The sequence below is a fragment of the Erpetoichthys calabaricus genome, chromosome 2 (assembly GCF_900747795.2).
Source record: "Erpetoichthys calabaricus chromosome 2, fErpCal1.3, whole genome shotgun sequence".
NCBI lineage: Eukaryota > Metazoa > Chordata > Cladistia > Polypteriformes > Polypteridae > Erpetoichthys > Erpetoichthys calabaricus.
The window spans coordinates 152,556,688-152,570,312 of NC_041395.2; the positions used below are offsets into that span (position 1 = coordinate 152,556,688).

The 13,625-nt window shown below is 39.5% G+C and overlaps 1 protein-coding gene across 1 annotated transcript in view; it reads right to left on the reverse strand.

Annotated features, from left to right (window-relative positions):
• The window catches only part of dner (delta/notch-like EGF repeat containing), a 259,011-nt gene that overhangs the window by 116,586 nt on the left and 128,800 nt on the right, over nt 1-13,625 (reverse strand). The window contains exons 4-6 of the mRNA XM_028794644.2: nt 13,397-13,560; nt 7,909-8,051; nt 1,685-1,838 (exon numbers count right to left, since the gene is read on the reverse strand). Of these exons, the coding sequence (XP_028650477.2) occupies nt 1,685-1,838; nt 7,909-8,051; nt 13,397-13,560 (461 nt within the window). The remainder of the gene's footprint in view (nt 1-1,684; nt 1,839-7,908; nt 8,052-13,396; nt 13,561-13,625) is intronic.

The window sequence follows — 13,625 nt, forward strand, 5'->3', positions numbered from 1 at the left end:
TTTATTATGTTTTACTTTTTAACTTCTACTTTTTTACTTTTACCTTTTACTACATTTTATTATTCATTGATATTCAAAACAGACAGCTGTAGTGAAATACTCAAGTAACTTATTTTCTATCTATAATAACAAAGCACCAAACCATCTTTCTCCCGCACCCTGTATACTCTTCCCTATACAAACTGTTTAAATACAATTGCTTTCTCTAACAGAGTAGCATCCCAACACCCTTCAAGCCGCTCAGCTGCGAGATAGCGGGCACCCCTGAGGGTTGGCGAACGAAGCGAGCAGGGGGCATAGCCACCAAGTAATAATCCATCCATCCATCCATTTTCTAACCCGCTGAATCTGAACACAGGGTCACGGGGGTGTGCTGGAGCCAATCCCAGCCAACACAGGGCACATGGCAGGAAACAATCCTGGACAGGGTGCCAACCCACCGCAGGACACACACAAACACACCCACACACCAAGCACACACTAGGGCCAATTTAGAATCGCCAATCCACCTAACCTGCATGTCTTTGGATTGTGGGAGGAAACCGGAGCGCCCGGAGGAAACCCACGCAGACACGGGGAGAACATGCAAACTCCATGCAGGGAGGACCCGGGAAGCGAACCCAGGTCTCCTAACTGCGAGGCAGCAGCGCTACCCACTGTGCCACCGTGCCGCCCCCAACTAATAATAATAATGAAAACTGCTGTATTCACATTTTGAAGTTTAAATTAACAAAAAAGACCACTAAGTCAACATCTGCACAGTCAGGACCATGTCCTGTAACTATAACCAGCTATTTGGTCAGTCACTTTCCACAGTTGTTTATTCCAATAAAGAGTCAAAAGAACAGCTGGATCAAATTCAGGAACCAGCACTGGCGGAGTGTCCATCTTCTGCAGAATACCCTAACACACACTTGGTTAACTTAATCTCATCTTTGGGATATGGAAGAAAATCTACTGTCATGGAGCCAAAGCCATCTGAACACTAGGAGAATGTGTAAATTCCATAAATGCAGTGCCTGGGTTAAGTACTATTCACTGTACCAGTATGCATCTGCATAAATAAAAATCAACCAAAATGTAATTTTTTAAGTTAATTTTATATGGCATCCATAATAGTATACAATCACAAAGTGTTTTATAAAGCACACAAGAATTTAATTCAAATGAAATAGATGAGGGTGGTGCAGTGGTAGCGCTGCTGCCTCGCATTTAGAAGACCTGGGTTCACTTCCTGTGTCCTCCCTGTGTGGAGTTTGCATGTTCTCCCCGTGTCTGCGTGGGTTTCCTCCCACAGTCCAAAGACATGCAGGTTAGGTGCATTGGCGATCCTAAATTGTCCCTAGTGTGTGCTTGGTGTGTGTGTGCCCTGTGGTGGGCTGGCGCCCTGCCCGGGATTTGTTGTTGGCTTGGATTGGCTCCAGCAGACCCCCATGACCCTGTGTTAGTCAGTCATTTTCCAACCCGCTATATCCTGACTGGCTGAAATAAATGATACATTCTTGTTTGTACCATTTGTTATGGAAAAGAAAACCGATAATGGAAAGAAAAGCGTACACCAAGGTCATGAATCGCACACTCACAATGTAGAAAGTTACACTGGATGAAAATTTTTTTTTTTTTTTACTTAGATACATTAAAAAAATGTTATTAAGTTTTCTTTTTTAAACATATTAAGGGTTACCTGGTTTGCAGGCACAAGTAAAGTTTTTCTCAGCCTTTCCTTGTCTTACATCAGTACAGGTGCCATTGTTCTCACAGGGCTTTGTATGACAGGCATCAAACTCTTCACAGAAGATCCCAGTATACTTCTGGTCACACTCACAAAAAAAAGTGGCCTGCAAGACAAAAAAGGATAGTTTTGCTTCTTATTATTTATTTACAGGGTTTAAATATTAAACTGTAAGTTATGGAACTGTCAATAAAATTGCAACAATTAAATCAAAAAGTGACCCCAGTGGAAACTATAAGAACTCTGTGTTCAAATCTCAAGTTAAAAAAACAATGATAACTAAATAACAGGCACTGAGAGTGCATCTGGAACAAATGTAAGCTCATCATATTTATTGATTCCCTTTCCTCATATGACATTCTACGGCAGTACACGTAGTTCTGCAGCAAACATGGTGCACACAAGGGAGATACTCTGGCATCGGAAAAAAGTATGAAAGTGTCCTTAAGCTTAAAGCTGTCAAGTCTTCAAAAATTTTCTTTCAAGCATCAAACACACACATCAATGTAATGCATTGTATTTGGCTAGGGTTGTCATTGTCATTCGCATCCCTGAGAATCCTTGTTTAATTGAGATTTTAGTTATTGATTAATTAACCATTATATATGAAAACCCATAAAATGTAACATGTGATAAGAGACACAGTAATACGTTACAGATATAACATTCCTGACACAGCAAGCTCTGATTTCCAAGGGATATTTTGCTTAAATATTAGTTGTTATTTTCTAAATGGAGTTCATAGAGGAAACTAATGTGAACACTTGGAAAACAAGCACACCACAGTCAGGACATCAAACTGAGACCTGAGATCACCAAAGCCAAATTTTGAAGAATTTACAGATTTCCTGTGTGTCATATGTAAACCTGGAAAATTCAGATCATTAAAGAAAAATGAAAGACAGACTGCAAAAGACAAATAGTGAAATGAGTTGGAGTTGGAGTTCAGGGCCTGCCACTCCTAAAGCTATAATATCCAGGATGAGGGAGCGTCAGTTACGGCACTACGGCCATGTGGCGCATTTCCCCAAGGGTGATCCGGCTCGTAAGATCCTCATTGTTGGGGACCCGAGTGGCTGGACCAGACCAAGGGGTCGCCCACGTAACACCTGGCTGCAGCAGATAGAGGGTCATTTCCGGAGGGTGGGACTGGACCGCGTGTCTGCCTGGGGGTGGGTTGCAAACCGGGATCCCGAGTTGTTTCATTGTGTAGTGGGTGCAGTAACACACTGTACCAGTGCATGCTTCATAACTTGACTTGACTTGACTTTTACAGATGCTAATGATAATCTAAAGCACTTGGTTTATTATTTAATTCTATCTGTAGAATCTCAGTTGTGAGAGGTGCCACCAAGCACCGGCTTTGCTTATTAATATGTTTTTACTTTGCACTCAACTTGGAGGCATGCTTTTAGAATGCTGTATGGAAGCCATTGATGCTGTAATACTACAGCTATCCATTAAAAGTTCATTTTGGAATGTTTTTTAATGCAACATCAGTTCTCAAAGACTATTCCAACACACTGCCCTTTGTCACATTGCTACCTTGCAGACTACTCTTGCTGTAATGGAAACAGCATCAACACCATCCTTCACTTCTCAGTAGATTAGATATGTACAGAAGTATGCAGACTGTAATGAGTGAGTGAGTGTTATGCTAATAGGCAAGTAAACACCGGCCTTCAGTGGATGTGGATGTGTGCATGAATGAGCACTGGAGCGTGTTGCTTTGTGTCTTGCTCCCAGTGCTTTTACGGTAAGCTATAGCAAGCCCAGGCTGGATAAAGCAGGCCTGAGAATGTGACTTTGTTAATGATATACAGTGGTGTGAAAAACTATTTGCCCCCTTCCTGATTTCTTATTCTTTTGCATGTTTGTCACACAAAATGTTTCTGATCATCAAACACATTTAACCATTAGTCAAATATAACACAAGTAAACACAAAATGCAGTTTTTAAATGATGGTTTTTATTATTTAGGGAGAAAAAAAATCCAAACCTACATGGCCTGTGTGAAAAAGTAATTGCCCCCTTGTTAAAAAATAACCTAACTGTGGTGTATCACACCTGAGTTCAATTTCCGTAGCCACCCCCAGGCCTGATTACTGCCACACCTGTTTCAATCAAGAAATCACTTAAATAGGAGCTGCCTGACACAGAGAAGTAGACCAAAAGCACCTCAAAAGCTAGACATCATGCCAAGATCCAAAGAAATTCAGGAACAAATGAGAACAGAAGTAATTGAGATCTATCAGTCTGGTAAAGGTTATAAAGCCATTTCTAAAGCTTTGGGACTCCAGCGAACCACAGTGAGAGCCATTATCCACAAATGGCAAAAACATGGAACAGTGGTGAACCTTCCCAGGAGTGGCCGGCCGACCAAAATTACCCCAAGAGCCCAGAGACGACTCATCCGAGAGGTCACAAAAGACCCCAGGACAACGTCTAAAGAACTGCAGGCCTCACTTGCCTCAATTAAGGTCAGTGTTCACGACTCCACCATAAGAAAGAGACTGGGCAAAAACGGCCTGCATGGCAGATTTCCAAGATGCAAACCACTGTTAAGCAAAAAGAACATTAGGGCTCGTCTCAATTTTGCTAAGAAACATCTCAATGATTGCCAAGACTTTTGGGAAAATACCTTGTGGACTGATGAGTCAAAAGTTGAACTTTTTGGAAGGCAAATGTCCCGTTACATCTGGCGTAAAAGGAACACAGCATTTCAGAAAAAGAACATCATACCAACAGTAAAATATGGTGGTGGTAGTGTGATGGTCTGGGGTTGTTTTGCTGCTTCAGGACCTGGAAGGCTTGCTGTGATAGATGGAACCATGAATTCTACTGTCTACCAAAAAATCCTGAAGGAGAATGTCCGGCCATCTGTTCGTCAACTCAAGCTGAAGCGATCTTGGGTGCTGCAACAGGACAACGACCCAAAACACACCAGCAAATCCACCTCTGAATGGCTGAAGAAAAACAAAATGAAGACTTTGGAGTGGCCTAGTCAAAGTCCTGACCTGAATCCAATTGAGATGCTATGGCATGACCTTAAAAAGGCAGTTCATGCTAGAAAACCCTCAAATAAAGCTGAATTACAACAATTTTGCAAAGATGAGTGGGCCAAAATTCCTCCAGAGCGCTGTAAAAGACTCATTGCAAGTTATCGCAAACGCTTGATTGCAGTTATTGCTGCTAAGGGTGGCCCAACCAGTTATTAGGTTCAGGGGGCAATTACTTTTTCACACAGGGCCATGTAGGTTTGGATTTTTTTTTCTCCCTAAATAATAAAAACCACCATTTACAAACTGCATTTTGTGTTTACTTGTGTTATATTTGACTAATGGTTAAATGTGTTTGATGATCAGAAACATTTTGTGTGACAAACATGCAAAAGAATAAGAAATCAGGAAGGGGGCAAATAGTTTTTCACACCACTGTACATGTAGTATGTGTAAATCTTTATTGTCCAAAAAATACAGATTCAAAACTTTCAAAACTATTGTAGGCTACTTGATACTTTTAATCGAAGAAGGTAATAGTACACAATTTACAATTAATATGTTTCTTCATCTGTGAAGTCTTAAGAAGACTAAAAAAAAGTTTATCCTTTCTTTGTGTATCGTTCATTAATGTGTTTTAAAACTTGGCTAATTATGAAAGGTTCACGTAAAGTAAAACAAACTAATGGCTCAAAACATAACATTTCAAACCCCTTAATCTAATTCAGGGTCACAGGGTTGAAGCATATCACAGAAATGCTAGACACAAGGCAAAGAAAAACCCTACAAAAGCATCAGTCTGCCACAGGACTAACACACGCACATACCCGCACTCACACTGGGGCTCCTCGTCTTAGAGAATGAGGGAGGAAACTTACATATACACAGAAAGAGAATGTGTAAATTCCACGTAGACAACAAACAGGTGCAGCTCCATGCTACCAACTGTGCCACCTCTATCATAATATATTTTCTAACCCATTTAACGCAATTCAGAATCATAATGGGGCAAGAGTCTATCCAAGTAGCACTTGGTGCTGTTATGTTCTCAAAATGTGGTTTGCCCTTACGTGCTTTTCTTATATATAAATGTCTACACTTGGAAGTGTGTGTGTCTGTCCACCCACAAGTGAGAGGTGGAGTCGGGTGTAAGGGCTCCACCTCCGAGAAAACAGAAAACTCACTTAGCCGCTAACACCACAAGCGAGGCTGGCATGTCAGCAAAACGAAACCTCAGAAGAAAGACAAAGTCGCTTAGCCGCTTTCATCTGCAAAATGGTATCCCTTTTACTTTTCCTCCCGCCAATAATGCACAAGCGATGTGAGCACATCAGCAAAACGAATCCTCCTAGGAGAGAGATGCCCAGAGTAGTTCCTTTCAATTACCTGACACCTCTACATTTCAGTTTTTTTTTTCCTTACAATTTTAATAGTTTCTAGGACCCCAGGCTTTTTACAGCACGGACTTACACAGCTAGATCTTTTAATAATATTCACTTGCTAGCTAATTTTGTTAATAACCTGTATTCCTTCTCTATTTGTTTTCTGCTCATTTGCATTCCATCATGATTAAGGCATTGTTATTCACCCTTTTTAAAGCACATGGGCATTAGTGCCTTGTGGTAGCATACCCTATTTTTCCACTATCTAAATTTAACTGCCTTTGGTCCTGGCTCCCTTTTTGATTTATGTCTTGCTAAATCCAGTTATGTTTAACAAAGCTGAACTTCAGATTACTGTTAGGGGGCTTAGTCTTTTGTGTTGCAGTCTGTCATTTGAACTTGTATTTAGATATATTACTTGTCCTTTGGGGTTTTCTTAATAGTGTGGAGTTTGTAATCAGATTTTGTTAATTAACAATTGCTCTCTTTAGGTCTAGTTGAATTTTTTTTCAATCATCAGTAAATTCTTTAAATATAAAAGGTAACAAACATGATCAGTTCCTTTGCTATTTTGTGTTCCTTTGAAGATCAATCATGACAAGTGATGAGCATGAAGCAACCCCGGACAGAGAGTTGGTCTATCCCAGTATACTAGATCAAGTTTATAGAAAAAGGCACAGCAAAGATGTTACCAGATGCAGATGACTGGAGATTGGCAACAAGAACGTCTGAATGTTGTGGAATAAGCACTTGGTTGGTACCAACCCAACACAGACTGACACCAGAGGCACATAAAAATTAACAAAAAAATGTATTATTTCTACAGCCATGGGGCACGTCTTCCCTGTGTCCCACAGGCCCTACACAGTCCCAAAACACACAACCAACGAAAAACACTCTCTTCTTCCTCCACTCTTCCCAGGCAGCAGCAGCGTCGTCGTCGTCGTCGTCGTCCTCCTTCTCCTCCCGACTCTGACGCCTTAAATAGTGGTTGCAGGCTCTTCTTATATAGCCCACCCGAGAGTGCTTCAGGTGATAATTAACCTAATTCAGGCTGCACTTCCGGGTGTGGCTGCATTCCAGCCCACAAGGGCTTGTTAAGCCGTGCAGCTCCAACCAGTGGTAGCCACAGAGCCCAACAGGGCTGAGCCCTGAAGTTCCACGCCTGTGGCCCCGATGTAACCCAGGAGGGCTGCCACCATTCATTCCTAGTGTCAAAGGGGCGTCCCGGACAGGCATGGGTCCCGGCCGTCCACCACAATGTATATATAATCTTCTACAAAGAGGAATATTCAATGTGTTTAACAATGACTAGGCCAATATAAATGCCTATTCTTATAATTATGTGGTGGTTGTAATTATACAGTCAGTGTCAGTTAGACAGATGTTTCATATTTTATCTAAACAGTACAACAGAAAGGCTGAACTGGCATTTTCATATAATGCTGCAAACTCTGTGACAATACTACTAGTAGATATCAAACAAAACTTCACTGTATAAGACCTCACTACTTCCTGGAGTGGTCACAAATAAAAGTTAAGAATTACAAAATTAGAGAATGGCAATTTGGTAAGTAGATTTTGACAAAATTTGGAAAACACTGTGGGCAATTGATATGTTGTTTTGAGATGAACATGTAGCTATAGTAAACAACATTTGTTTTGTTCAATTAGTTTCTTTTGTTTAAGATTCTTAAATTATCGTTGAACAATTTCTAAAAGTTGAAGTCTTTATAATATAAACACCCTATACAATTCAATCTTAAAGGCCTTTAATTACTTGAACTGTGCCTACCTTAGATGTGTAGGTTGTGCACTTTCCCTTCCCAGAGCATTCAGGACCATTAAAGCTGCTCCCTGGTTCCACACAGTTGCTGACCTTCACAGTGATATTCAGGTGCAGCATCACAACTGACTGGGAGGAATCTTTCACAAATCCTGCAAGAAACATGATTTGCGTCACGTCATTTTCAGGATCTCCTTCAAAACAGTCTGGCAGATTATTTCACATTAAGATGTAAACCACAACAGCTTCACAGAAATTTTGTAATATAAAAGGAGTAATTGAATTTAAATTAAACACTGATGAATCACAGCAATTATGTATTTTGCTGTAGGTGAAACAGCTGGAAATGACCCCTTAATGTGAAGGAGTATCTTTAGAAACTGTGTATGTACAGGGAATGTGGCTTTTGTTTTTACAAATAATGGCTGTGTTTCTGTGAATCTCCTTCATTCAAATCTTTCTGATCCTAGCTAAAGAGCACATTTTTTCTTTTACTGTATATTCTAAACCTGACAATGCCTAAGGTGTAACCCTTTTCATTTTTTTTTATTAACCAACTACTTTCACTTGTACTATTGACTCCATTCCTCCACTCAAACAATCAATGGAATTCTTTTCAGCTTTGTGTAGATTTAATTATGAATATGGTCTCTCAAAGTGTGAACTTTGAAAGGCATTATACAATTTAAGTGAGCTTGACAGGTTGCTTTGTAAATATAGTAGCTTTGTGACAGTGGTTAGACTGTAATGATTTGGCTTTTTCTAAGCATTTTCCTAGCCCACATGTATTATTTTCATCATCTTAGACAAACAAACAAAGATATTGACATGATTTCAGGGACTACATAGGCACAATAAAAAAAATATTATTTGAAATAGCCATATTGAGGGAATGTACAATATACAGGGTATGCATATGGAAAGTGATCAGTGTCCGGTTCAGTGGATTTGTTTTAAAAAATAAACATACCAATGTCAATTTTGGGTACTCCGGTTTCCTTCCACAATCCAAAGACATGCAGGTTAGGTGCATTGGCGATTCTAAATTGTCCCTAGTGCGTGCTTGGTGTGTGTTTGTGTGTGGGTGCCCTGCGGTGGGCTGGCGCCATGCCCGGGGTTTGTTTCCTGCCTTGCGCTCTGTGTTGGCTGGGATTGGCTCCAGCAGACCCCTGTGACCCTGTAGTTAGGATATAGCGGGTTGGATGTCAATTTTATTGATTGTGATTGTCACAAGAATATATCTGTGTTGTCATGTGATAGGGTTACATTACTTCCTGAAAAGAACTACAAATGACGTTACCATTTAGCATATTTCCCATTGGGATTAATAAAGTATCTATCTATCTATCTATCTATCTATACTGTAGTCCCAGACTCACTAGGCTGCCTAGCTAGCACTGTCACATTGTGCAGTTGTGAATGTTTTACACTGTGTGTCACATGTACACACTGACGCGGGGAGGAGAAGATAATCTATGCTATTAGCCATGTCTCAAACATCGAGCCAACGGGATATCTTAAACTCGAATGCTGTAGTCCACTGGTTATTGGAGGGTAAGGTTAATATCTCAGGTAGCACGTAAGAAGAAAGACTGCAGAATGTAAGGAGTCCATAGGGTGGTGGGAAGGCACATCATTCAGGACTACTGCAGACATTCTCCCTGTTACTATGCACAGTAAAGAATTCCTTCTATTCACATGTTTTAAACTCAGCAAGCAAGAGATTTCTTAATTAATAGGAAAAAAGGTTCAAGGCTTGATTGAACTGTCTTGGGGCAGAGAATGGAGATGGTGTGACATATGGAAGAAAATTGTCATAAACAATCTACTGTCAAGGTGGAAAGAAACACACTTGTGACTAAAAGTTCCCACTTGACATAACAAACAAGCAGGGCCTTTGGAGCCTCAGGCACTTGTCTGCACATCACATGTACTGTAACAGTTCCTGACATGTGGCACGAAGAACTGCTTCCCAGGGCAGAAACATGCCAGTCAGGTGATAGTTTGGAAACTAATTAATGAATTTTCCCTTGGAGATCAATAAAAAACAATCAGTCTGTCAATCTCTAGTTGACAAAGCGCAACTGGAGTACTGTAACCACAGAATAGTACCATACTGGGGCAGATTTAGAAGTAACAAACCTCATAGCACATTTGGTGATATACAGATCTGTTGCTGTTCAACTCAACATATCTAAAAACTAACACAATACACCTTTGTCCATCCCATTATCTGGACTTGTTTATTCTATTAGTGGATCACAGGGAGCTGGAGCCAATCCCAGCAACCTTAAGCACAAAAAAGAAAACAACACTCATGATGGCCCATTACAGGTCACAATTGTGCACACATCTATAGTTTCTTTTTATGGTCAATTCAGAGTCACTGTTTATTCAGAATTCTGTCCTTAAGATGTGAGAAGAAACCAACACAGACCTGGAGAAATGGGGAGAGTTGACACAGTGATCTATTCAGAAACAGAAACAAGATCCCTGTGGTAGAAAGACAAACCACTATGTCATTGTGCAAAACTAGCAATTAAATGATTTTTTAAAAAGTGTTTATTTTATGGCTTTTTATTTTTTTTAATTGGCATTTTAGGGAAACTGCTCATTTTCCTGGATAGATGACAGACTAGCCAGGTTAGGGAGAAGACCTTGCAGTATAAAGATGAAAACTTGGTTATTTGTGTGCAATAGGGCACACTATTTTATGTAATTCTATGCTCAGATTCTGTATTGCTACATCCCTCCATCTCTCACTTACAAAAACCCACCCCTCTCCCTCTCTTGGATGGGCAATTTCAGTTGAACAAGGAATTTGGATTGTAGCACCTAGTAAATCTCATTGATGGGCTAGGTCTATCTATACTTTTACTGTAAACTGGGGTGTACATTTTCATGAACCCTCTAACAAAGAATTATAAACAGCAGTAGGGCTGCCATTTCTGCATTATAACATGGCATGCACATCTTTGAGAAGTGAGAGGCACCCTGCATATCCTGAAAAAACACATGTAAACATAAGGATAGTCTACAAACTCAACACAAGAAATAATACAGCCAGGAATCACACCAGTGTCCTGGAGCTGTGAGGAAACAAGACTAAACTACTTTGTAGCTTTGTTGCCCTATCAGTCAGTTTCAATAATTTAATTCATTAATGGCAGCTGCTTATTAGAACAGCTAATAAAAACAAGTTTTGGATGTGGCAAATTATTTACCTATTTTGTTGTTATAGTTAGACATCTTAGATCACTGGATGTTCATCAAAAAGCATTACACATTTATTCAGTCTATTTATGCCCATTAGGTACATCTGGTTATCTTGATTTTGCTTCTTTCATGAAAAATCTAGCTCTGCCATTAATGTTTCCAATAATGTCATCTGAAATTAATCCACTTGGTTGAGCTATTGCATTTAAGTTAAATGTATGCCATCTCCGTCCTGGGTATGACGTTAATCTTCATCCATCCCTGCATGTAGGCTCTCCAACCTGCAGGGAAAAACCTGGGGGTTGGTGGCAGAATTGGCACTCCAGCCACCATAAACAAACCTCACACTGCTCCATTCCATCTGAACTAGTGTGGTGCTGAGGTATCACCCTCTGCATGGCTGAACTCGGTTCCTAATCTGGATCCTGAGTTGGTTTGTCGTATGGTGGGTGTAGCAATGCGCTGTATCAGCGTGTGCTCCTAACCTCTCTCTCTATGTCATCTTAATACTTTAGTACCACTGTATTTGTTGCATTTCACAGGATTTTAAATTGCAGTGTTTAAAAGAAAAGTGTTGAAATATATGAGTCAAACCATGATAACACACCAACTTTGACAGTGGATTTTTCCTGGCAAGTTGATATAGGTACAAATTAAAGTGAATGTTTAGAAATAAGCAGACAAACACTACTACTAGCTTAAACAAACCTGGCTTTAGAAGGACACCAGTGAAAAACTTCAATAGAAGGACTTCAGAGACTTTCATTATGATTACATTGATGCTTATATATTTGGCAGACAAACAAACAAGCGAGTAGAACATCCCTTCTAATGGGAGTTAAATTGGAACTATGGTGAGACAAAAAACAGCATAATACATCACCTGAACAGCCTTACTGTTGGGAAAATCATAAATAAAACTGGCTCAAATGTTAAAAACAACTAAAAGATTAAATATTAAACATCAATAAGTTTTCACCTAAACATAAAAAGGGGCAAATCCTAAGGCTTTGGGTAAGACACAACTGAAACATCTAGTTGCATATATCAAATGTTTATTTATAAAGCATTAAAGAGACTGCTATAGAAGCAGAATTTAAACCCAAGTACTGATGGTATGCGTGTCTGTTTTTGAAAAAAGTGGGCTTCTTTCAACGCGTGCACTTAAAAATACTATTTAGTTATGCTTCTTTTCTGATCACAGCTCTAATGCATCCTAGTTGTCTTTTTGAAGAAGGACTTGTAGGATATCGTGTTACAGTGGATGGGTTCTGAACTTAAATGACAACGCATTTTTCAAAAGAGAACAATAATGAGAAATTTGCCTTCTGGACTGAGGATGGAAAATTTGAACATAAAAGAGTTTTCAAATTAACAGCATATAATAAAAAATTACAATTCATGTAAATCTGTAAAGCAGGGTGGGGGGCTAAAGATGGGGTAGAGGATTCACATTCTCCTTGTGTCTGTATAGGATTTACCCCTGTCACTCCTGTTGTACTCCCATATCACTATACTTGGGCAGATTATGAGAACTAGTGATTCCAAATTGGTCCTCGTGTGAGTGCAAGTGTGGGTATGTGCAGATTTGGGTCCTGTGTGACAAATTTGGTGTTGGTTCCTACCTTAAGCAGGCGTAAGAACATTATTTGTTCAAATTGGAAGTTTGACCCACATGTGAGAGATTATAAAGTAGTGTAAACTAGTGCAAAGTCATTGCAAACCACAACGTTGCCAGTGTAACTATCACTACTGAGGTAGTGTGTGACTCTGGGGAAGTTATTTAATCTGTCAATGTTCTAATTTGAAGAGATATCCAATTACTTTTATACATACCCAATCAGAATCATTAAATTAGCAAAGGTAAAGAATATACACTGGCAGCTAATTCTTAATTTTAGTTACTTGAGATTTGCACAAAAAAAAAGACAAAAATGGTACAAAACTATTCTCTATTATCTCTGACCAGTGCCATGTGCCATTGCTGCTAGTACTATGCTAAAGTGAATGATCTGTGGTGTGTGCACATTTGCAGTATTTGTGGTGTGTGCATTTTCCATCTTCTTATTTGATTTCCGATTGTCTATGACAGATACCCAGTATTCTACTACACCTTTCAAGTGATATTCATAAGTCATGTATCATTACATTTCACTTTAACAGGCAGACATTTCATCTGATTCTACATCTGTGCAATAAAATATGTTAAAAACAGTAAATAAATAAAATAAGTCAATAAAGTATGTGACTGATCAAGCAGGAAATCTCTATAGTATCTCACCAATGAAATAATTGTTTCCCAGAGATAATGCTTCATCAGGGAGCACCATGCCATCCAAAGCATCAAACAAAAGAACACTTTTGCCACTGGTAATCGAGCACTGCCTAAAGTCATCTTCATTGACACTCCACAGGGCAGGTGGACTTGTAAGGTTAGCCTTAATCCTGCAAAACAGCAGATAATATATTATAATGAATTACAAGTATTTGTGAAAAAGTAAGCAGGCAAT